This window comes from Salmo salar, chromosome ssa17, assembly GCF_905237065.1.
Source record: "Salmo salar chromosome ssa17, Ssal_v3.1, whole genome shotgun sequence".
Taxonomy (NCBI): Eukaryota; Metazoa; Chordata; class Actinopteri; order Salmoniformes; family Salmonidae; genus Salmo; species Salmo salar.
In genome coordinates, this window is record NC_059458.1 from 53,311,106 (window position 1) to 53,335,139 (window position 24,034).

Sequence of the window (24,034 nt, forward strand, 5' to 3'; positions counted from 1 at the left end):
TCATATGTGAAATATCATGTGAAAGCGTGTTTTTGAACACTTCACGCGACATTTCATATGTGAAAACATGTTTTTGGAACACTTCACATGTGAAATCATGTGCAAGTGAAATTTCACATTTGAAATCATTTTCAAACTTATTTTTGGAACATCACATGTGATCATGTTTTCACATGTGCTTACATGTTGTCATTTATAGTTTCATGTTTTCACATTTTGCTTTACATATTGTCACGTTATCACGTTAACTTCACATATGATCACATGCGATCTCATGAAATTCATCTGGTTTTTCTGCTAAGGGTGGGGACCATATGAGGATGTTTGTAAGATGTTCTCAAGGCATGTGCTTTACCAGTTGTCAGGACATCACGTGATGGTCCCAAACCATCCCAAACAATTTATAAGTAAAATAATGAAAAGGTATGGTGGTTTTAAAGTGAGTGGTTTGCTGTTCAGCTAAAATATGACCTGGGATTTGAGGTGTGGTGATATTTCTGCGGTGCCACAAAGTCTGTAGTATTTCCCTACACATTCATTACCTATGCACTTAGCAGAAGAGTGCCAGGTGTACTGCTATTTTAGTTATCAGTTCATCTGTGTATTTTCACATCATTGATTTAATTGAGGTATTTAAGTGATTTGAGGGTTTTCTGTATATATATCTAATGTTGGCGGGGCATACTATTCTATTTCAGTGTTACTCCTGAATCACTGTGATAAATACAATTTTTTCTTGAATGTATTTTTGAACAAAGCTGAGATGTACTTTTAAGTCCAGTGTAGGAATACAGGTGAAATCAGTTATTGACACAGACATGGTGGGGTAACAGGAAGATCGGAATGCCGTTCAAATCCCAGGTAAGGACAAAATGAATACTAATAACTGTAGAAATAAACATACACAATATAATCATGTGTATCAAATATGTAACTTAAAAACACTATGTTAAAAGCACTGTGTATCCTTTTTGTTTTCACATGTGCAGTATTCCAAAAACCCGATTTCACACGTGAAACATCACGTGAAGTGTTCCAAAAGCATGTTGTCAAGGGAAATTTGTTATGTGAAATCGTGATTTTCTACATGTGAAGTCGTGTTTTTTCTGTAAGGGATTACACTGTACAGGCAGTATTATGTGTTATGTTGTACTGTGGTATTCTATGTGTGGTTAACAAATATATGTATTTATTTCAATCACTTGTTGCCTTGTCTAATAATAATAATTGATTTGATTTATATAACGTTTTCCCTAGATGCTCGAAACGCTTTACGTTACGTTAAGTTATCAGCCGGAGGTGGAGTGAGAGAAGGAAGCTAGATTTGAATTCACGACCTCAGGGAATTGAGACGAAAGCTTATGCGCTACTGGAGCCACGGTATTGTACATTATATAATAATAATACATAGAAACTGGCAGACGCATTTATCCAAAGCGACTTGCAGGAGTCGCTCGTGCATTTTCATATTGGTAGCACCAGTCTAGTACATTTTTTTCAGCCTCAAACCTTTCATTATTTTTCTTTGAAATTAAATCGGACACAATCGAAAGCAAACATCTTTTTATTGTTTCTAGCCTCATGCACAGCAAACAGTGACCGTGACAACAGCACATTTCCATAGTAATTTGCATGTACACTGATAAGAAGAAGAACAACAAAACAATCCTCCATCGTCGTCTGGCGTCTCAGTCCTGAAGACTTCATCCTGCCAGGTCTCATTACCTCCTGACCGCCTTGGCCTTGCCTCTGCCCTTGGCACTGTGAAACCACACAGAGTAGACAGACCAGTCAAACACCTCTGTAACGGTTTCTATCTGCATATTATATTGATTATACTTAGGAACAAAACATGTAGTTATACTGAGAGCTAAAAGGAATACTAAAAGTGATTATTATGCTAATGTAAGTGAATACATATGACAAACAAAATATTTTAAATATTGAGGATATGTATATGGTGGCCATTGAAAGGTTCTACCAGCAACATCTTCAGCATATCTATCCTCAACATTTTCTATGATGATTACAGGACCAGAGAGAGAGTAGAGTTTTGAAAGAATGAGTCAGAGATACGTAGACTGATGCATGAAAGCGGGGAGATGGGGGATGGGAATGGAAACAGAGACAGTTCTGTGAGAGTTGGCATGCGTCACAGGATGAAAGGGAACACAGAACTTTCACAAACAGGACCGGGGTTAGTGAAGGATGAGGATGAATGAATGAATGAATGAATGAATGAATGAATGAATGAATGAATGAATGAATGACATGGCGATCGTGTCCTATCTTCAGCTGTCTTACCGTGATGTTGTCTTAGGGCCAAATCCTAGCTTTCATTTTCTCGTAGTTTCCCATTGACATCAGTGCATGACTAAGTGAACGTTTGACTGAATTGGAAGTTAGAATTTCACCCATAATGCACAATTTAAATGTATAATTTATCATAGGCTATCAATCTGTCATTCCTAAAGTCTGACATATGAGTTAAAAAGCTATAGCCAGCCAATACCTTTATGTAAAATTCAACTTACCATCAGAAAACAATGAGACTTCAGATAGTGGACAGGAGTCAACCCAGACATCTTGGATTCTGTGCTTTACTTTTACTTACAGAATTTTTTCCAGAGGTAATTTTTTGGAGGCATTACAGTACATATTGTATGCACTGCAATACATACGACTTAACTAAGTTCCTTAGCCTACAGAGACTATAATCTACTGTCAGTTTTGATGATGACTCAATGTTCTGGGGCCAATAGTAGGCTGTTGATTAGGATCACGATCTTCCCAGACTATTGGGGTCTATTCTAGATGAATGGAGAGGGATGGATGAAATGAAAGGAGCCACTCAAAATACTGGTCAAATTAGGATGCAGCACTACGATCCTAATGTTTTCTCCCAGGTTGAATCATATGCACCCAGCTTGTTCTCTTCAAGCAGGATCATGTGACTTTAAAAGGCCTTGGGGTTAAGACAGTGAACAGTGAATGAGTGAGGGACAATGGGTGTATCTCAATAGTCTAAAGTAGCTCCTTCACCTTGTCTCCTTTCCTTCATCTTCATCTTCATCATATTCATCATTATATCATTATATTCATCATATTCATCTTCATCTTCATCATTTATTCTACTGCATCATTGATTGTATGTTGTTTTACTCCATGTGTAACTCTGTGTTTTTGTATGTTGTCGAACTGCTTTGCTTTATCTTGGCCAGGTCGCAATTGTAAATGAGAACTTGTTCTCAACTTGCCTACCTGGTTAAATAAAGGTGAAATAAAAATAAAATCTGCACTGATGAAAAAAAAAGCAGGAAAGGTTGCTTTCACATATCCTGTGTCTTCAGACCAGTACAGATTAAGGAGAGGAGACGAAGAGAGGAAGCCACTTTAGACTTTTGAGACACCCCTGAATGTCTTGATAGTACTCCAACACTGGGCTTAATTTCATGTTTTTTTTTTAATGAGTAGCATTCATTATAATTGGTTGGTTGGTTTAGGCCCCCCAGGCTCTTTTAAATGGAGGGGAAACTGACCATTGTGGCTCTGGGTACTTACCTCTGGTGGTCCTGGACACGGGCCAGAAGCTGATTGATCTGTGAAGGGACACACAGTGGAGGCTGCCTAAGCACTAAGACAACACACTGACTGACACCTGTAGGGAAACCTGGGATCCTGCAGTTTGGAGCCATGGCCTGGCTGCACCACCACCTATCTGAGGAGTGTGTGGTTCACCAGTGGTTCACCTGTGGTCGAAAGCATTCACCTGTGGTCCGCCACCTGACCTGACCCGGTCGCCCGGTTGAGCTTCCATGAGCCCCGAGTGTAAAATAAAAAACGCTCACTCTGACAACAACGACTGACAACGGACTACACAACAGTGAGGTTGACGCCCCCACAGCCGATTACTCACAACTTCTGCTGCTCATTGATTCGGGTCTGGAGAACATTCATCTGGAAGCAAGTCAGAGTTTTAGACAGCTGCGCCCCTCGTAGGGTGTCCTCTTAGGCAGTAGGATTAACACTACCAGCTTCAGAATAGGGGATGTGGCTTGTTAAGCATGTATATATTTAAACTGCTTTGTATTTCATGAGTGTAAGTTACTCTCAGTGAAATGGACTCCATTTACAGAATGTTAAAGGACACATGTAATGCTTTGGTATAGAGAACAGGCAGCTGGTGGCACCTTCATTGGGGAGGACTGGCACATAGGAACGGCTGGAATGGAATAAATGGAATGGTATCAAACACGTGGTTTCCATGTGTTTGATACCATTCATTTTACATGAACATTTGAGTCATTTAGCAGACCCTCTTATCCAGAGAGACGTACACAGTCAGTGCATTCATTTTAAGATAGGTGAGACAACCCTATCACAGTTGTAGTAAATACATCTATTCTCAATTTACTCCCATTATTTGTCATGAACAGTCCTCCCCTCACCAGCCTCCTGTGGTATGCAATCATTGGATGACAGTGGAGATGATAAGGAGTTCAGAGGAGATGATTTGGCGGTCAGGACACATGAAAAAGACCCAGACCCATTTGAAGTAAAACATCACAATCTTGCAATCCTCACCGTACTATGGCGTATTGTCATTAGTACGACCAGTGATCTTGTTTTTACCCTGTGGACCACAATGCACAGTACAGCCACGGGTATTATCGCCGTAGCTTGGACCTGAGTGAGAACACTTACGTCGTATTTCTGCTTCTTCAGTTTCTCGCCGAGGTCAAACTTCTCCGCCTCCAGCTCCATCATCCACTGCCACAGCTCATTGGCCTTCTCCCTGCAGGACGACAACCAATGGGAAGCCAGCGTTCAGTCAGCCCATGCGGTTCTACTTTTGGTCTCTCCTTCACAGGAGACTTTCTAAGCAACCATATGTGTTTATGTACAGTAGATCATTTCAACAATGAAATAGAGCTTTCAATGTGTGTCCCAAATGACACCCTATTCCCTGAAAAGTGCATCACTTTTGACCAGAGCCCGGGTGCCTTTTGAGACTCAGCCAAAGACCCGTGAGTATTTTGGGGTTATTAAATATATCATACTTGAGTTTGTCCTCGTTGAGATGGTCGATGATCAGAGCCTTCCTTCTGTCAGCCAGAATCTTCTTCTTCTTTTCTCTCTCAGTCTGCTTCTTGGCTCCCTTCTTGCCCTCTTGCTGTGGATGGACATCACGGCAGCACAGCGAGAGGGCATGCAAGTGTCAAGATAACCACGAGGGGGCAGCAAATCTGATGCGAATGTTGTAATCATGAGAGAGAGCTAGCGCTAACCTTCTGTTGGATGCCACCGTACGTGTGAGTCATGGTAGTGAGGGCCTTCTTCTTCTTGGCGTCATCATCGTGCTTCCTACGCTGTTCATCTTGCTCCCTCCTCTCTTTCTCTTCCTGCGTCGGGGAGTGAGCAACCGAAGGTTAAAGAAGAGAAGAAAACAACTTGGGCCGCAGTTGGCCTTGACATCATAATTGAAACATTACACAATGAGAGACTCACGGCTAGACGGGCCTGTCTCTCTTTCTCTTGCTCAGCACGAATCCTCTGCTGCTCTGCCCTCTCGGTACGACGCTTCTCCTGTACGCACGCACGCACACACACACACACACACACACACACAGATAAGGTATCCAACTTGATTCATCTGTGTGCCTCAAGACTATGTTGGCACACTGAGCCTGGGCTTAAGCTATGGGAGCCAACCAGAACGTCAGGCCTGCAATGTCACTCATTACGTGTGCAGTTCACCAACACGCCCATGTAGTGTTCCAGCAGTCTGTGTGTGTGTGTGTGTGTGTGTGTGTGTGTGTGTGTGTGTGTGTGTGTGTGTGTGTGTGTGTGTGTGTGTGTGTGTGTGTGTGTGTGTGTGTGTGTGTGTGTGTGTGTGAGCTCCAGCAGTGCTACAGTAGAGGACTTACGATCCTGTTGACGAGACTGATGAGCTCATCTTCATCTTTCTTCCTCTGGACAAAGTGAGACTCAATCAGAGAGGTCAGCTCAGCCATGTCCTTCTCTTGACGCTTCCTATGCAGGTCCTATGACACACACACACACACACACACACACACACACACACACACACACACACACACACACACACACACACACACACACACACACACACACACACACACACACACACACACACACAGAGTGATAGAGTGATTAGTGAGTTGGGCACTCTTATTGCTATATTCAGATAATCAGCTGGTAGGATTGCATCACTCACGTCAAAATCGACTTTACCATCTCCCTCTGGTAGCTTTGGAGGGGCAACATTTGGCATAAAACTTCTGAAAAACATTAGAGATGATTCCATCAAATACTCTCCATTCAATTACTTTGATTCAGTGACACGGCAAACCACAAGAGAAAGTTATTGGCCGAAATAGAATCAAACACTTACTTTGGTTTGGCTTTGGAATCTGTAAGTCACAACAGAAAAGGCTATTATATTATATATTATATTATATTTCATTCAAAGTAGAAATAATAAGTGATCAAAATCAATATAAATCTGATTAGTAAAATTTGAAATGTTTTGAAATGTCTCTTAACCAAATTTAGAAAAATCCAAAGGTTTGAAAAGTATTTTAAAACATAAATAGCTTTGAAAATGTTTCAACAGACGTTTTCAAAACTTCAAAACTTTTCAAAACGAAATCTACTTGTGCCTTCTGTTGTTTTATAGCAAAAAATAATACAATATTATTAGACTGATACATGATTTTCTGAAGTTTTCTACAAAATACATACAGTGAACTTGACAACTACACCTAGAACTAGTTAAAGAGAACAAGAATAGACCTAGAACTAGTTAAAGAGAACAAGAATAGACTTAGAACTAGTTAAAGAGAACAAGAATAGACCTAGAACTAGTTAAAGAGAACAAGAATAGACCTAGAACTAGTTACATAGAACAAGAATAGACCTAGAACTATAGTTAAATAGAACGAGACTAGATCTAGAACTAGTTACATAGAACAAGACTAGATCTAGAACTATAGTTACAAAGAACTAGACAACGCTCACCTTGAGTCTCTCCACCGGCTATTGGTGAAAAACATACAGAAAAAGAAGGGATGATTACACAGAGCTTTCAACAGAATATTCACACATTTACAGTACTCTCGGGTAACATTACGGCAGGATATTTCAGTGATAGGCCTTATCTATTGAAACCTGCTGTATGAAAGTGTGTATCATGCAACCAAAACCAATGCATTATCACATAGTGATGGCTCAATATTCTGACAGGCAGCGGAATGGTATGAAACACACAGTATTAGATGCTAGGGAATACAAAAGAACATTCACAGCAGACCGTCACAGTCTATAGTTATAGGCCTACACTTCATGCATTCTGTACAAGACAGCAGCGTATAACAGGTACCTTCTTCTGCAGGCGTTTCTATGTGAGGGACATGAGAAGGATTCGTTTAGACTGAAATGTGGATCAGTGAAGTGTGAGAATATGGCGTTGTAAAAACACATGCTGTAAAGGTCTATTGATATTGAATCAGAACATATTAATCAGTAATGGGGGTTATCAATATGATTGTTAGCTGGGTATGCTAAAGTGGCCCAAATGGTACCAGTGAAAGGTGTGCTATTTAAGCAATAAGGCCCAAGGGGGTGTGGTATATGGCCAATATACCACGGCTAAGGACTGTTCCGTGCCTGGACACAGCCCTTAGCCATGGTATATTGGCAATATACCACAAACCCCGAGGTGCCTTTTTGCTATTATAAACTGGTTCCCAACTTAATTAGAGCAGTAAAAACATTTTTTTTTGTCATAACCGTGGTATACGGTCTGATATACCACGGCTGTTAGCCAATCAGCATTCAGGGTTCGGAACCACCCAGTTTATAATACAGTTTATAACATGCATACATCTGGGATATCAAATGTAGCTCAAACTAAGTGAATTTGAAGCCAAGAAAAGCTTTACCTTCTACTACTGCGGGGGGCGGCTCTGTTGTAAAAGCGACTGATTTGCAAAGATAGGAAAGCATGAAGCGAATAATAGAATATGAGATGATGTACTGTACATATTTGTAAGATGAAGCCAAGAAATCCTTTACCTACCTCAACAGGGGCACTGTTGCAAGGACACATTCATGAATCAATAAAGCATGAAGCAAATAATGACGAAAATTCATGTGCAAAAATATTTTGTTGAGGCTTCGACAGCACCTGTGGGCCAGATTAGCTGCATGCTGCTGTTGTGCCTACGTAATACATTATGTTACTACTGCAGATAGAAGGCTACAGTATAATCCATCGCAGGGGAAAACTTCATAAAATATCCAAATTACCTTCTACTGCAGTGGGCTCTTTTGTAAGGTTAAGAGAACGAGGAGTGGATCAGTTGAGTGTAAAAATATGAGGTCAAGAACAATAATATATATGATAATATATATACAAATAAAAATAACTCAGTCAGTGTTGTGAAAATACGTATGTACTGTATGCCACATTAATATAATGCCGATTGCTCATGTGTCTTAGATTACTTCACTGGCATTAATGAATGTGTACTATTAGCACAAATATACATATATACTAGAAACTAAAGACCATGGTAAAGCAAAAAATGTCCTTTACCTTCTACTTCTGGCTCTGGTTCTGGTTCTGGTTCTATAGTGAAGATACAATATTAGTATGTGAATAAAGCTTGAAGCAAACAAGACAGACTTTTACTCTAAACACTTATCTCTGGCAAGACTGAAAAGAAAAGTAGCTAGGGCGCATCCTAACATGGAGCAATGACATTTAATGTTAAAGCAAGAAAGCATCACCTGGTTCTACGTCTAGTGTGGTCTCTATGGTAACGGTAGGGAAGGATTAGCAAGTGGATCAATTATTATTATTCTTATTATTCAATAATAATAATAATGTGCAAAAACAAGAAGCATATCAAGCCACGACACGGTTTACCTACAACTGCAGAGGCAGGTTCTGTGGTAAAGTCATATCGTTCATTAGTGAATTTGCAATGAGTGAAGCAAATAACTTAAAAACGGGATAGTTCAGCAATTTTACATATTTAGATATACTGCAGATAAATCACTTAACTATCCCTTTGATAAAGAGGATGACTTTTTTTGGTAGCAAGCCAATAATAATAATAATAATAGCCTGTCACGTCCTGACCAGTATAAGGGGTTATTGGTTATTGTAGTTTGGTCAGGGCGTGGCAGGGGGTATTTGTTTTATGTGGTTCGGGGTTTAATGGGATATGTATTTATGTAAGAGGGGTGTTTGATTTATGTGTTCTGGGGTTTTTGGGTAATGTTCTTGTTTTGTATTTCTATGTTTTTCTATGTTGTGTATTTCTTTGTTGGCCTGGTATGGCTCTCAATCAGGAACAGCTGTACATCGTTGTTGCTGATTGAGAGTCATACTTAAGTAGCCCTGTTTTCACCTGTCCCTTTGTGGGAAGTTGTTGTTTGCATAGCTGTGTGGTTTAGCCTGCAATCATGTTCGTTCGATTGTTTTGTTTGTGTTCAATAAAAGTCATTATGAGCACTCAACCCGCTGCGCCTTGGTCCACTACGTACGACGACCGTTACATAGCCAAGAAAAGCTTTACCTTCTACAGGTTCTGGGGCAGGTTCTGTTATAGCTAAAAGCATACGTTTGTTTAGTGTTAGCCACTGTTATGCTAAGGCAGACACAATAAGGCAGAGAGAAATACAGTCTTTGCTCTGATTAGGAAGCAAATATTATTTTGCAGCTCCGTGAGGAGAGATATTATGTATATCTGCTAGACAACTGCTTCCAACTTGATTGACTACAAAACCACTGTGCACATACCAAAACATTTTTCAAAATGTTTCTAAATGTAAAATGTAGTATATTGTGTATTAGCATGCAGAATCTCTACATATGAAGCATTGAAAATCATGACCTTCCTCTGCAGGAGCAGCCTCTATTGTAAGGACATCAAAAATGTGAATAAAGAGCTTTGTTTTGTTCATTAATACAGCAAAAATCATTAATGCAGCAGGAGTACTGTATGCCATCTGAAATGAAGGTACCAGTGACTAGAGCCAAAATGTTACAATGCATTTTATGAAACTAGTATGTATGACCTAGGAATACAGATGATTTCAACCATGAAAGAAAACTGAATCTCTAGCTGTACAATATGCATATCTTGATAATACTATTATTTATAGATCTGTTTCCATGCAGTTCACAGCACATGGGAAGCTTTACCTTCCTCTGCTGGGACTTCAACCTCGACTGATGAGTGGACAGAAGACTGATTAGTGGTTCTATATAAAGCAATGAGTTGGTAGAAGTCGGTCCCAACCACTGACCTAGGGTCAGATATTGTTTAAGGATAATAATGATTGTGGTTTAGAATTGGGGTTGGGTGATCTGATCCTAGATCTGTAGTCAGGGCCACTTCTACGATAAGATCAAGGCAAACTGTTTATTACACCATCAAACTGGTATGAAACAAATGTTCATACATAATGATCAGATTGGATCAAATTGTTTAAATCTGATTCAGTATCAGTATGATTTCCATACAGTACACACAATCATTTCATGCTACCTTTGTCAGAACATTGAAAACCATTCTGGAGTGAACAACACTGGCTAGCTATTGGATGGAATATGGAGATGGACGCATGAAAAGGGTATAAGTCTCATACTCATGGATTGGATGTCCATGTAAGCATACACCACAAAGACAGAAGGGTAGGAAATCAGTATATATGCAAATTCCACATGTTTATCTTGACAGATGTAGACAAATCATTTTAAATTTCACATTAAGAAGATCTCATTTAACGTATATTTTGATCAGGTACACGAAGCATGCTTTTTTTAAAATTCATGGTGAATTTTAGTTTAAACAGTAATGAATGGCCTATGACAGGCTTTGACAATGACACAAGAAGCACAAGACTTGCTACAGTATATCTATCATGCACTCAATCAAACAACGTCTAAGTAACGCACAAAGCCATACAAAGCTTTTACCTTCCTCTGTGGGGATTTCTGCGACTGCGCAGACATAGGTGAAGTCAGCTCAGCAATATATCTAATATAGTCAATCTTAGCATTATATGTGCAATTGAGTGTACAAAACATTAGGAAAACCTTCCTAATATTGAGTTGTACCCCCTTTTTCCCTTAGAACAGCCTCAATTCGTCGGGGCATGGACTCTACAAGGTGTCGTAAGCGTTCCACATGGATGCTGGCCCATGTCGACTCCATTGCTTTCCACAGTTGTGTCGAGTTGGCTGGATATCCTTTGGGTGGTGGACCATTTTTGACACACATGGGAAACTGTTGAGCGTGAAAAAATCAGCGGGGTTGCAGTTCTTGACGTTCTCAAACCGGTGCGCCTGGCAGCTACTACCCCGTATCAAAATCTTTGGTCTTGCCCATTCACCCTGTGAATTGCACACACACAATCCATCTCTCAATTGTCTCAAGGCTTAAAAATCCTTCTTTAACCTGTCTCCTCCCCTTCATCTACACTAATTGAAGTGGATTTAATAGGGGACATCAATTAAGGATCATAGGTTTTCACCTGGATTCACCTGGTCAATCTATGTCATGGAAAGAGCAGGTGTTCCTAATGTTTTGTACACTCAGCGTATAGTGTCTTGAAGCAGATTTTGTTTAGTCAAAAAGTAATAATACATTCTCAAAGTCTTACTGTACCTTCCTCCCTGAAAAGAAAACAAACAAAAAACATGAGACATTTTGTTGGAAGACATTGTTTTGAATAACATTTTCATTACTAAATACACTGTAGTGTAGGCTATCGTTTCTATAGTTTCTGAGTTGACAAAAGATAAATAGGCTACACTTACTCAGTTTCTTCATCTGCCATGTTTAGATTGGATTACCTGGACATGAGAGACAAGAGTACTGATGTTTTCTGTTTCACACAAATAAGCACAGGGGGAAGGAATATAGTGGTGAACTGACAGGGGCATGGATGAGTTGAAGAAATACTTGATAAAGACCTTTGAATCTTTCCTCCCGACCAAAGCAGTGTCTAAAATGGTCCCTATTCCTGATATAGTGCACTACTTTTAACCAGGGCTCTAGTGCACTAGATAAGGAATAGGGGCCATTTTAAACGCACTCAGAGATACACAGTACAGTAATATCTGATGTGTTTGAGTTGAGTCTATGTACATGTACTACCGTTCAAAAGTTTGGTGTCACTTAGAAATGTCCTTGTTTTTGAAAGAAAAGCTATTTTTTTTTGTCCATTAAAATAACATAAAATTGATCAGAAATACAGTGTATACATTATTAATGTTGTAAATGACTATTGTAGCTGGAAACGGCAGATTTCTAATGGAATATCTACATAGGCGTACAGAGGCCCATTATCAGCAACCATCACTCCTGTGTTCCAATGGCACGTTGTGTTAGCAAATCCAAGTTGATCATTTTAAAAGGCTAGTTGATCATTAGAAAACCCTTTTGCAATTATGTTAGCACAGCTGAAAACGGTTGTTCTGATTAAAGAAGCAATAAAACTGGCCTTCTTTAGACTAGTTGAGTATCTGGAGCATCAGCATTTGTGGGTTCGATTACAGGCTCAAAATGGCTAGAAACAAAGACCTTTCTTCTGAAACTTGTCAGTCTATTCCTGTTCTGAGAAATGAAGGCTATTCCATGCTATAAATTGCAAAGAAAATGAAGATCTCGTACAACGCTGTGCACTACTCCCTTCACAGAACAGCGCAAACTGTCTCTAACCAGAATAGAAAGAGGAGTGGGAGGCCCCGGTGCACAACTGAGCAAGAGGACAAGTACATTAGAGTGTCTAGTTTGAGAAATGGATACCTCACAAGTCCTCAACTGGCAGCTTCATTAAATAGTACTCGCAAAACAGCAGCCTCGATGTCAACAGTGAAGAGGCGACTCCGGGATGCTGGCCTTCTCGGCAGAGTTGCAAAGAAAAAGCCATATCTCAGACTGGCCAATAAAAAGAAAAGATTAAGATGGGCAAAAGAACACAGACACTGGACAGAGCAACTCTGCCTAGAAGGCCAGTATCTCGGAGTCGCCTCTTCACTGTTGACGTTGAGACTGGTGTTTTGCGAGTACTATTTAATGAAGCTGCCAGTTGAGGACTTGTGAGGCATCTGTTCCTCAAACTAGACACTCTAATGTACTAGTAATCGAACCCACAAATGATGATGCTCCAAATACTCAACTAGTCTAAAGAAGGCCAGTTTTATTGCTTCTTTAATCAAGACAACAGTTTTCAGCTGTGCTAACATAATTGCAAAAGTGTTTTCTAATGATCAATTAGCCTTTTAAAATGATCAACGTGCCATTGGAACACAGGAGTGATGGTTGCAGATAATGGGCCTCTGTACGCCCATTATTCCATTAAAAATCAGCTGTTTCCAGCTACAATAGTCATTTACAACATTAACCACGTCTACACTGTATTTCTTATCAATTTGATGTTATTTTAATGGACGAAAAATGTGCTTTTCTTTCAAAAACAAGGACATTTCTAAGTGACCCCAAACTTTTGAACAGTAGTGTATATGGTGTTCTTTCACCACTGGCACTGGCTGCCCTGAGGCCCTCAGCTCTAAACAGCTCCAAGACTAATCCTCAGCCATTTCCTCTTGGCATGGATGGCCTCTCCTCTCTGCTCTATAGTCAGGATAACCTGTTGTCTGGATAACACACTAACCATTACACTGGGACTGGGACTGCAATGGACACTTTGAGGGCCACATTTAAGCATTTTTGCACCAGGCACTAAAAGGCACTGTTACTTTCCAATACTTTATTTATAGATTTCCAGTTTAAGGCAAACAGATAACAATAAATTAAACTTTTTTATTTTATTTTTTACAACCGCTGCCCTGTCATCCCAATCGTAAATCAGTGCACTATAAATGTGTTTACTCTATTCTAGAAACAGAAGGTGAACACGTTGCACATGTGCTAAGGAATAGCAGCTATCTCCCAGATATGTACTGTCACTTTAATTCAACTCCAACTTATTATTTCAAGCTGATGGCCTTGTCATACCAGATTCGGGGCATTTTAGGGACAACCTGAAGGTTATCATTACCTTTACAGACAGGAACAGATTCATGAGGTTATATAGTCCTATATTTAACTAACAGATGTCAGAATGCTATTGTGTGGATGAATCATTTGAGATGACATCTTTCCGTTTGAAAGACCAATCATCAGATCATAAAACTAGTGTCACTCCGTTGATATACAGAGGGGTTATTTTTAACAATAATAAAGCACAGTTCATCAGCAGGTGTTAGCTGCTCTTCCAGACAATGAAGTTGGCTGAGCTTATTGAGCGCCAGCGTGCTCGTACTCACACACACAGTAAATCAATGAATAACATGCCAGTCAAGGCCAGCTTATTTTGGACAACAGGGGTTGGCCAGCCATCTAGAGCTTTACATACAACACCCATCAACTCCACAGCTTTTAGGAACATGCATTACATTCCCAAGATGATCCCATTATGAAGCTATCTATCAGAGGGGATGGGCGTCAATCTTAACAATGCCCATATTTGCCATGAAGGTAAAACTGAAGCAACCCCAGAGACCTGGATTAGAAAACCATTACCCCTCACCTCACCCATCCCTCCCTCCTTCCCTAACCCCTTTTCTGTCCCTTCCTGTGCCCACCCTCTGACCTTACATGCCAGTTCATGTGAAGTGTATTTGGGACACACTCCTATATGCATAACATACATTTGGACTGAAGTAGCTAGCCTATAGTGTATTTCTTTAACACAGACTTTCAATTCAGTTGAGGACAAGTGTCCCAGTCCGACTCCCAAATGGTTACAACAGGGAACTCCAGCTAAGAGAGATGTGAAGTAGAATATAGACCGTCTGTTTAAAGAGCTGTCTCAAAACGTATTAACGGAAATCCACCGAGAATTCACAGGCGATGAGACTTGTTTCCCTGTGGAATTAAATGTGTTTTGCTTTAATGTGTGTGGTCAGTATGGGATCCTGGCTCGATCGCTGGAATAACATGGCCTGACAGTGGCAGGAATGTTGCGGGTGCTGCTTTCAGCATTAAGTCAAAGCCCAAAGCATGCTAACACCCAGTTCCCCCTACAGAGGACTAGCTTAGCGCCCACTGACTGTCTGTCTCTGTCCAGTCTGGGCCATGAGAAGCAAATCAAACAAATGGAAAGAAACAGAATCCATAAACTTTTCTCTCTGGCAGTGCCTGAAATGTATTAGTTCAGCATTTGTGAATGCAAAAAAATATGATATGGTCCCTCTTGCCCAGAGAACATTTATTCCACATCCCCAGTGCCCGGATTGACAAGGGTTATGAAACAGAGGTCCAGCCTCAGAGCAGGCATCCATGCATGCATCCCCGTAAAGTGTTACCGTTACAGTCAAGTCAGGGGTCACAGTCAATAGCCTTACCTCCAAACCCCACGGGAAAGAGAGACGGTAAAGTAGTGCTGGGCCGGTCTTAATCTTTGAGATCCAGAAACAGACAAGTTCAATGAGACTCTTAAGGCTCACATAATACAGCCCTGCCACCAATGTCACCACCTCTTATCTCTGATTGGCTCGGGCAGTGAAGTCTATTGTTGGAGATCGAAGAAGCCTAGTTTAGATCTCAACGATTAAAGCAGGAACAATGACTTAACCGCGGCTGATCTAATAGAGCTATAGTAATGTAATGTCATACTCACACAGACTGTTAACATTCATTTGGTTCTGAGTTCCAAGATAGCTAGAGGTTAAACTGTCTAAGCAGCCAATGATATAGTGAGTTCAGTGTTAGAAAGAAAGTGAAAATAAACTGGACAAATTGGAACAATTTATATCTCTTTATTGCGATTGTTGAGTCAGCGGTACAAATATTTCAGAACATTTATTCTGTAGGAAACTACCCACTACCATCACAAAGTTTGATCTGAAACTGCAGATAGTGTGCCTTGCATAGTTAACTCTACACAATAAATGAGGGTGTTTGAAATAAAAGCAAATGACCAAAATATGAAATAACAGCAATGTAAAATAATGTTATATATTTTGGTCAGACTCCATTGCTTGTAGTTCTAAGGAGTCATGGAATGTGATTGTCAAGGTTTACACAGAACAATCTTACAATGCCCCTGCTAACCTTTATTTAATACCTATATTAACAAAGCATGTCATGCAAAATGAATGAATGAAATGTGAAACATATAACCTCAATAATGAAACGGTAAAAAAAAGAAAGAAACAGCTGAAGTCATACTGAGTTGGCAAAGTGTAAGGTACAGTTTATTCGGTGCCTGCAATAAACAAGGCCTTGAGACCGTCGGATGTAAAGGATTTGTGCTGGAAACACGATCCTACATACCACAATGCAACTTTAAGAAAACTCAAAACCAAGAACAAGCGTCAAGCGCAATTGTTGTCTGGAGTCAAAATCTGTCTCCTGTTGACTGACTCAATCCTCTATCATTGTCAACATCTAAATGTGCACTTTCCCTTCTTTCAGAGTCCTATAGTCAGTACATGAGATTTGGGCTTAAATGGCAAGGCGGCATACGGCTTAAAACCCAATGCCGTCTCAAGGTACAGGCACAGTGTGTAAATGTGTATCTGGCCTGCTATATTCAGACAACCTCACTGACAAAGCTGAGGTCCTTAACCTCCTAAATAGAAGCCATTGGAGCGTGTATGTGAATAAGCCCGGCGGTGTGCTTAGTGGTGTGGAATGTCGTGGGTCAGAGAGTCTCTAAGGTGAGGATGTAACTCTAAGTACACCTGCTGCATTATGGGTTGTTTGAAAGTTTAACAAAGTGAATTAGAGATTCAAACAGCAGGTACAAAAGCCACAAAAACAGCCAATGAGAAAACACGTAAAAAACATAAATAAATTGAAACAAGGATAATAAACGTTATAATAGCCGTCTCAATATACAACCTTCCATTAGTTGCTTGCACTGCCTTTCATTGCCTCTTGTCGGTTGGTAGTCATTTCATTTTAGAGTACAAAAGCGAAACAAATCTTGAGTATAAAGCTGTAATAGAAGACACAGTATAATATTCATAACGACATGTACTTCTGTGCTAACATATATTAACTCAGACCATTGTTGCACTATTGGTAAGACAAAAAAAGGTGAAATAAGCCAAATCTACGGAGTGCTTATAATCTCTCTCCTGAACTGGTGAACATGAATAAAATAGCTATGTGTGAAGCTTTGCTTTAAATATAAATTAAAAAGAAGTGAGATGGACGACACGGACAGAGCATTGATGGTAGATCTCTCTTGGAACACGGAGATGATTGTGGAACTGGAAACCTCATAAAAAATATTTCTCTACTATATCAAAAGTACACATGTACTGAAGAGGGCATGGGAAACACATCTAATTTCAATCATGATTTTTTCTTCTGCATGTTTTTGCTTATAACATATAAAACAAATCACCATATCATAAAACATCCAAATTTCACAGCATATTCTTTTGTTTGTTTGTTGAGAAAGTAAATCATAGTAAAAGGTTGTGCAAAGGCACTACACTGTAGTTACGAGACAGTGGCTATTCGTTTCAGTACAGTGCTTATTAAATAGAATCTCCTGTTTCTCTCCATTCCTTGGGTTCCCTCAGGGTGGTGGTCATTTTTGTTTTTGGTATAATACACATAGAAAAGGAAGAGTCTTGGATTGTCTTGGTCCCCACCAGCCTTCAGAAGAAGCTCTTCGTATCATTCGTGTCCCATACCTGCTGAGGGACAGAGACAAGTCTATCAGCGCTACAGTCAAAATCTAAGCGTTGAATACTCTAACCTCTAACCTATTTCAGATGGGTTAGACCCACACATCCATCCACCTACCCACACATACTTTTTATATAAAAAAAGTATTTATTATTTAACCTTTATTTAACTACTGGATCTATTAAAAAGAGATGTAGGATGTCTAGTATAAGGACAAAACCATTATGCCTTTACCCACAGTCAGTCACATTTAGCCAGCTAAAGAGACCTCTGTCTTGGTAGTAATGTTGATCTGGTGTTCAGTCTTTGCAGTATGACTAGAGCCCTCAGGAAAAACAGTCAAGAAGGCCTTTCTGCATGAGACTTGGGTTGTTGCATGCTGTTCGATGTGGTGTCAGATGCCTCTGAGGTCCCTGCCTGTGTACCTGTCATTACTCTCATTTATATAACTGACGCCTGCCATGTTGTCATTTGGCCTTCTCTCAGCGACAACAAAGAGGGGGAGTGAATACAAGGTGTGTGTGTGTGTGTGTGGAGAAACGTTGGATGTGTGTAGCTATTTCAAGCGTCTCGCTCTACTTTAACACATTCAGCATTAAAGTAGAGAGAGACACAGATTGTCTGGGGTTGAGATTTTCAGAATGCACTAAATATGGAGCCACACCTTGCCTGAACTGTGAAGTGAGCTTGTTACATTGAGTTTGCCTCTCCTTTGCTAGCCCCTGACAAAATGAGGTGTATGGCGTGTGTGTGTGTGGAGAATCTTCCACCACACGAGCGAGTAGTGTGTCAACCCAACAGCTGTTCATTTGTTCAGAGCCTGGAAGGTCCGACCCCAACAATAGAATCCAGGTCGGGGTAAGGAGGGGTGATGCAGGGGGTTGAGGATGTTTTTTTTTGGATAAACGACACATTTCACAGACACGTCCGACATCCCTGAAGGCCAGTTCTCTCTACTGGGACAAAAGAGTCGTGGTGGGCAGGCCACTTTGGAAATAGAACACAATGCGAAAGTGGCATCTGAAAACGCCATTGCCAGAGAGCCAAACAGCAAACAGAGATGATTTACAGCTGGCACCAGGTCCCAGGGGCGATGGTGTTATAGGGAGGGAGGGAAGGAGTTATGGGAGCTGGGGAAGGAAGGGAAGGAGTTATGGGTGCTGGGGAAGGAAGGGAAGGAGTTATGGGTGCTGCTGGGCCACATGGTCGTCCGTAAATTACAACAGGCTCCTTTCCATGTCCTTTTTCAGATGGCGCAGTCCCCTTTAACCTCACTGACTCTGGGTGTGTATTGTCAGTAAAGCAGACGTATGACTATTGTAGATACAAAGACATGCATAGGCCCAAACAAGATGGGCACAGATACACACACAGTCAGTCAACTTTGACCTCCGCCTAAGGCTTAAAACTATGTTGGTTATGGTAACAGAATGGACTCACCATTGGCAACAGATTTATTCTCCCCTCTGCCAGTCACCTGAGAGAAGATAGATGGAGAGATAAGTCAGAGAGAAAGTCATCTGAGGTAGCAGTCACTTCAACAGTCCATTTAGTCAATGCTGCCATATCCTGAGAGATGCTGTGCGCACTGGAACCTTTCAATCTCAGGCCGGGGGTCGACCAAATTGATCTCTTCTACATTAATAAGGAAGGTTTGACGTTCATTTGAGTATGATTTCCATTCTTTTTAGGGCCTTCAGTTGAGAGGTTTGAGACAGAGTGCACATTTTTTCAATATATTTGTTACAATTTTATTTATTTAAGTAGGCAAGTCAGTTAAGAACAAATTCTTATTTACAATGACAGGAACAGTGGGTTAACTGCCTTGTTCAAGGGCAGAACGACAGATTTTTACCTTGTTAGCTCGGGGATTCGATCTTGCAACCTTTCAGTTACTAGTTCAATGCCCTAACCACTAGGCTACCTGCCTGAACCAAGAAGATTATTCCAGCCAATCGGGGGATTTGGGAAACAACATGAACAGGGTTCACATCCTGCCCAACACATCCAAACCCTGCATCTACAAAAAACACACAACCACACTAAGCCTATCCAGTAAAGCCTGGTCGTGGTGGTTCGTGGACGACATCTCCCACAGTTCCCTGCGGTAACACTGTCCTGTCTGTGTCGCAAATGGCATCCTATTCCCTACACTGTGCACTACTTTTGACCAGAGCCATTCCGGACGCAAACACTAATATCCCGCCCGTTCCCATGAACTCATCCCAAGCCCATCAGGCCCCTACATACCCTATCCCCTCATACAGCTCTCCTGACATCACCGCAATGTGTGGTTAGTTAATAACACAGCTCATAACTGCTAGCCCCCTACCTTCCCCAGCTCCACGCCTGGTTTACGTCAGCACTAACCAGCAGACTAGTGCCCCTCCAGCTCTATGTGGCTCGCCACAGGATTGGACTGCACTGCTGGCAGGTTGCTGTACTCTGTCTGTGTGTTCAGCTATCGGGAGACTGCAGAGCAAGGCCTATTTCACAAGCCTCTCCGCTCCAGGGGCCAAGTTTAAAGCCATTCCATAAATAAATATCATTATTGTGTCTTTTATCGGTGAAATATCATCCTCGTAAATAACAGAGGCCACATGGTGGGGTTGTGGCCAACACTGTGGTCATTGGAGCGCCATGGGGTCCTGTATTATAAGGGACACAGTAGAGGTTGGAGATAGCTGTCCTTACAATTGCTTGTTCAGAATGTGGTTAAAAGGACCAACACATACAGTAGCAAGGATTGGTTCTGCTAGCAAGGCCAAGTGTATGTATTATGTGTAAAATGAAGTGTACAGTCGTGGCCAAAAGTTTTGAGAATGACACAAATATTAATTTTCACAAAGTCTGCTGCCTCAGTTTGTATGATGGCAATTTGCATATACTCCAGAATGTTATGAAGAGTGATCAGATGAATTGCAATTAATTGCAAAGTCCCTCTTTGCCATGCAAAGGAACCGAATCCCCCAAAAACAATTTCCACTGCATTTCAGCCCTGCCACAAAAGGACCAGCTGACATCATGTCAGTGATTCTCTCGTTAACACAGGTGTGAGTAATTGACGAGGACAAGGCTGGAGATCACTCTGTCATGCTGATTGAGTTTGAAAAACAGACTGGAAGCTTCAAAAGGAGGGTGGTGCTGGGAATCATTGTTCTTCCTCTGTCAGCCATGGTTACCTGCAAGGAAACACGTGCCGTCATCATTGCTTTGCACAAAAATGGCTTCACAGGCAAGGATATTGCTGTCAGTAAGATTGTACCTAAATCAACCATTTATCGGATCATCAAGAACTTCAAGGAGAGCGGTTCAATTATTGTGAAGAAGGCTTCAGGGCGCCCAAGAAAGTCCAGCAAGCGCCAGGACCGTCTCCTAAAGTTGATTCAGCTGTGGGATCGGGGCACCACCAGTACAGAGCTTGCTCAGGAATGGCAGCAGGCAGGTGTGAGTGTATCCCCAGACCTTAATCCCATTGAAAACTTGTGGTCAATCCTCAAGAGGCGGGTGGACAAACAAAAACCCACAAATTCTGACAAACTCCAAGCATTGATTATGCAAGAGTGGGCTGCCATCAGTCAGGATGTGGCCCAGAAGTTAATTGACAGCATGCCAAGGCAGATTGCAGAGGTCTTGAAAAAACAACACTAAAAATATTGACTCTTTGCATGAACTTCATGTCATTGTCAATAAAAGCCTTCGACACTTATGAAATGCTTATAATTATACTTCAGTATTCCATAGTAACATCTGACAAAAATATCTAAAGACACTGAGGCAGCAGACTTTGTGAAAATTAATATTTGTGTCATTCTCAACTTTTGGCCACGACTGTACTTCTACAACAACATGAATTGAAATATAGAACAAAGTAGAAAGGACTATACAGGAAGCATGGGTGCTGCTGTGTCAAGAGGGGCATAGAAATGAGAGGCTGGAAAAAAAAAATAGAACAGCCATTTTGTGAAAGGCACTTGAGGCTCTAATTATCCATAGAATAGCAATAGCACAACACATGGCCCTTAACAGTGACTTCTATTTACAGTGCAGCTGGTTCCAGATCTGTTTGTGCTGCCTTGCCAACTCCTATGGTCATTGCTACAAACAGATCTGGGACCAGGCCTGAGTGTATTTTTACCAATAAAAGATTAGAAGACCTGACATCGTAGTAGACTGAAGTCATTCCAGTGATAATATCAGTGCAGTGAAGTTGACATCTTTAAAACATCTTTACCTCTCCAGGGTTTCCAGACTAGTTAACGGTGAAGTCAACTAGCTAAGAGAGCTCTTCTTCAGAGCTCTTCAAACAAAAACAAGACAAAGCAACAAGCCGTTGTTATCCCCCTAGCTGGCAAATGTACATCATATGATATTATTAACTAACAAATGAATACTACAGGGCCTCAAAACATTCCCCAGGTATACTTTTCCGTGTACTGTTGTTGTGTGACATCATGTGAATGTACTGTAGAGTGTACTGTATATGTGTCCCAATTGGTACCTTACACCCTATGTAGTGCACTACGGTAGACCAAGGCCCATAGGGCTGTAGTAAAATAAAAAAAATGTGCTCTGTGTAGGGAGTAGGGTGCCATTTGGGGCACAGTTGTGTGAGAAAGTATGATGGTACAAATTCCAATCATTTTTAGGATTTTTGCTACGTTTTTGCATATCTGTAACTATACTGAACAAAAATATAAACGCAACAAGCAAGAATTTCTAAGATTTTACTGAGTTAAACTTCATAATGAGGAAATCAGTCAATTGAAATAAATTCATTATGCCCTAATCTATGGATTTCACATGACTGGGAATACAGATATGCATCTGTTAGTCACAGATACTTTAAAAGGGCCTCAGGATCTCGTCACGGTATTTCTGTGCATTCAAATTGCCATCGATAAAATGCAATTGTGTTTGTCGTCCGTAGCTTAAGCCTGCCCATACCATAACCCCACCGCCCCCATGGGGCACTCTGCTCACAACATTGACTTCAGCAAACCGCTCACAAAAACAATGCCATACACGTGGTCTGCGGTTGTGAGGCCAAATTCTCTAAAACGACGTTGGAGGCAGCTTATGGTAGAGAAATGAACATTCAATTCTCTGGTAACAGCTCTGGTGGGCATTCCTGCAGTCAGCATGCCAAATGTATGCTCCCTCAAAACTTGAGACATCTGTGGCAGTGTATTTATTGTGTGACAAAACTGCACATTTTAGAGTGGCCTTTTATTGTCCCCAGCACAAGGGGCACCTGTGTAAATGATAGTGCTGTTTAATCAGCTTCTTGATATGCCACATCTGTCAGGTGGATGGATTATCTTGGCAAAGGAGAAACGTTCGCTAGCAGCGATGTAAACAAATTTGTGAAATAACATTTGAGAGAAATACGCTTTTTGTTGCTATGGAACATTTCTGGGATGTTTTATTTCAGCTCATGAAACATGGGACCAACACTTTACATGTTGCGTTAATATTTTTGTTCAGTGTACATTCTTCATGGCATTAGCCATGGTCTAAACTCAGGTATGTGTGTTTATGCATGTGTGTTTATGTATGCGTGTGTGTGTTCTTCGGCTGTCCCCATAGGAAAACCCTTTCCAAAACCCCAAAAGGTTCTATCTGGAACCAAATAGGTTCTACCTGGAATTAAAAAGGGTTCTTCAAAGGGTTCTCCTATGGGGACAGCTGAAGAACCCTTTTAGGTTCTAGATAGAAAAAAAGGTACTAAGAGTGTTTGTGTGTGTGTGTACTATGAAGAGTTCTGGTGGGCCAGGTTACCTTGCCTGGGGAGGATCCCTTGTTTTCCCACAGACTTCTCTTGTTAGTCACATCACCTGGCTTCAGATCCTGCAGAGAGAGATGGGAGGGATGGAAAAAGAGAAGGGGGGGGTGCATCAGTGTCTGTAGTCCTCTTCAACTCATATTCAAGACACACAATTCCAACAATGGCTGCAGTATTTGAGTTGAGGAAACAGTAATACGTCAACAGTTGGGTTGTATTACTTTACAATACCTGAGGTGCTGAGAAAAGGGATGAGAGAGGAGGCAGAAAGAGAAGTCCAGCAGGAACAAGAAAGGAAGACAGAGAGAAGGACTACCAGGCAGAGAGGTGCTGAGCTTGGAGAGGAAATGAGAAACAGTCAGATTGAAGAATGGAAGAAGCTTCTAAAAGGAAAGAAGACAGAAGAAAGAAGGACAGTCACAGTAAATATTCTTTCAGAAATGCAATTCTGTTATGGTCCGTTTAACACAAGAGGGAGACACATAGATGTCGCAGT

General features: G+C 40.9%; 2 protein-coding genes across 16 annotated transcripts in view; both read right to left on the reverse strand.

Annotated features, from left to right (window-relative positions):
- Positions 1-1,548: 1,548 nt before the first annotated feature.
- LOC106576067 (troponin T, cardiac muscle) lies at positions 1,549-15,709 on the reverse strand. Of its 7 annotated transcripts, none has more exons than XM_045699712.1 (18): positions 15,452-15,709; positions 11,858-11,893; positions 11,706-11,713; positions 10,238-10,264; positions 8,621-8,653; positions 8,332-8,349; positions 7,965-8,003; positions 7,403-7,420; positions 7,042-7,059; positions 6,416-6,434; positions 6,239-6,302; positions 5,928-6,044; positions 5,509-5,586; positions 5,289-5,402; positions 5,061-5,173; positions 4,705-4,795; positions 3,562-3,599; positions 1,549-1,761 (listed from the first exon to the last, which is right to left on the reverse strand). In XM_045699712.1, the coding sequence occupies exons 2-18, from the start codon at positions 11,875-11,877 to the stop codon at positions 1,722-1,724; spliced, it is 855 nt and encodes a 284-aa protein (XP_045555668.1). In that variant the 5' UTR covers positions 11,878-11,893; positions 15,452-15,709; the 3' UTR covers positions 1,549-1,721. The 7 variants fall into 7 exon arrangements, with proteins under 7 accessions (XP_045555668.1, XP_014008404.1, XP_045555670.1 ...); XM_014152929.2 differs by lacking the exon at positions 3,562-3,599 and adding an exon at positions 3,917-3,957; XM_045699714.1 differs by lacking the exon at positions 7,965-8,003.
- Positions 15,710-15,849: 140 nt separating this feature from the next.
- The window catches only part of LOC106576070 (non-muscle caldesmon), a 54,323-nt gene continuing 46,138 nt past the window's right edge, over positions 15,850-24,034 (reverse strand). For 6 of the 9 annotated variants that reach the window (XM_014152938.2, XM_045699716.1, XM_014152936.2 and 3 more), the window contains 3 exons: positions 23,535-23,603; positions 19,194-19,230; positions 15,850-17,761 (listed from right to left, as the gene is read on the reverse strand). In XM_014152938.2, the coding sequence (XP_014008413.1) occupies positions 17,742-17,761; positions 19,194-19,230; positions 23,535-23,603 (126 nt within the window). In that variant the 3' untranslated portion in view covers positions 15,850-17,741. Of the gene's footprint in view, positions 17,762-19,193; positions 19,231-21,987; positions 22,054-23,534; positions 23,604-24,034 lie in introns of all 9 variants that reach the window. The other 3 variants (XR_006760111.1, XR_006760112.1, XM_045699715.1) reach the window with 3 other exon arrangements.

Excerpts from the sequence above, each read along its gene's own strand:
- LOC106576067 (XM_014152929.2), bottom strand. The coding sequence starts at position 11,877 with ATGGCAGATGAAGAAACTGA. Across the intron at positions 5,587-5,927 it reads TCAGTCTCGTCAACAGGATC|GAGAAGCGTCGTACCGAGAG; the intron begins GTAAGTCCTCTA and ends GCGTGCGTACAG. Across the intron at positions 3,958-4,704 it reads TGAAGAAGCAGAAATACGAC|ATGAATGTTCTCCAGACCCG; the intron begins GTAAGTGTTCTC and ends ACTTGCTTCCAG.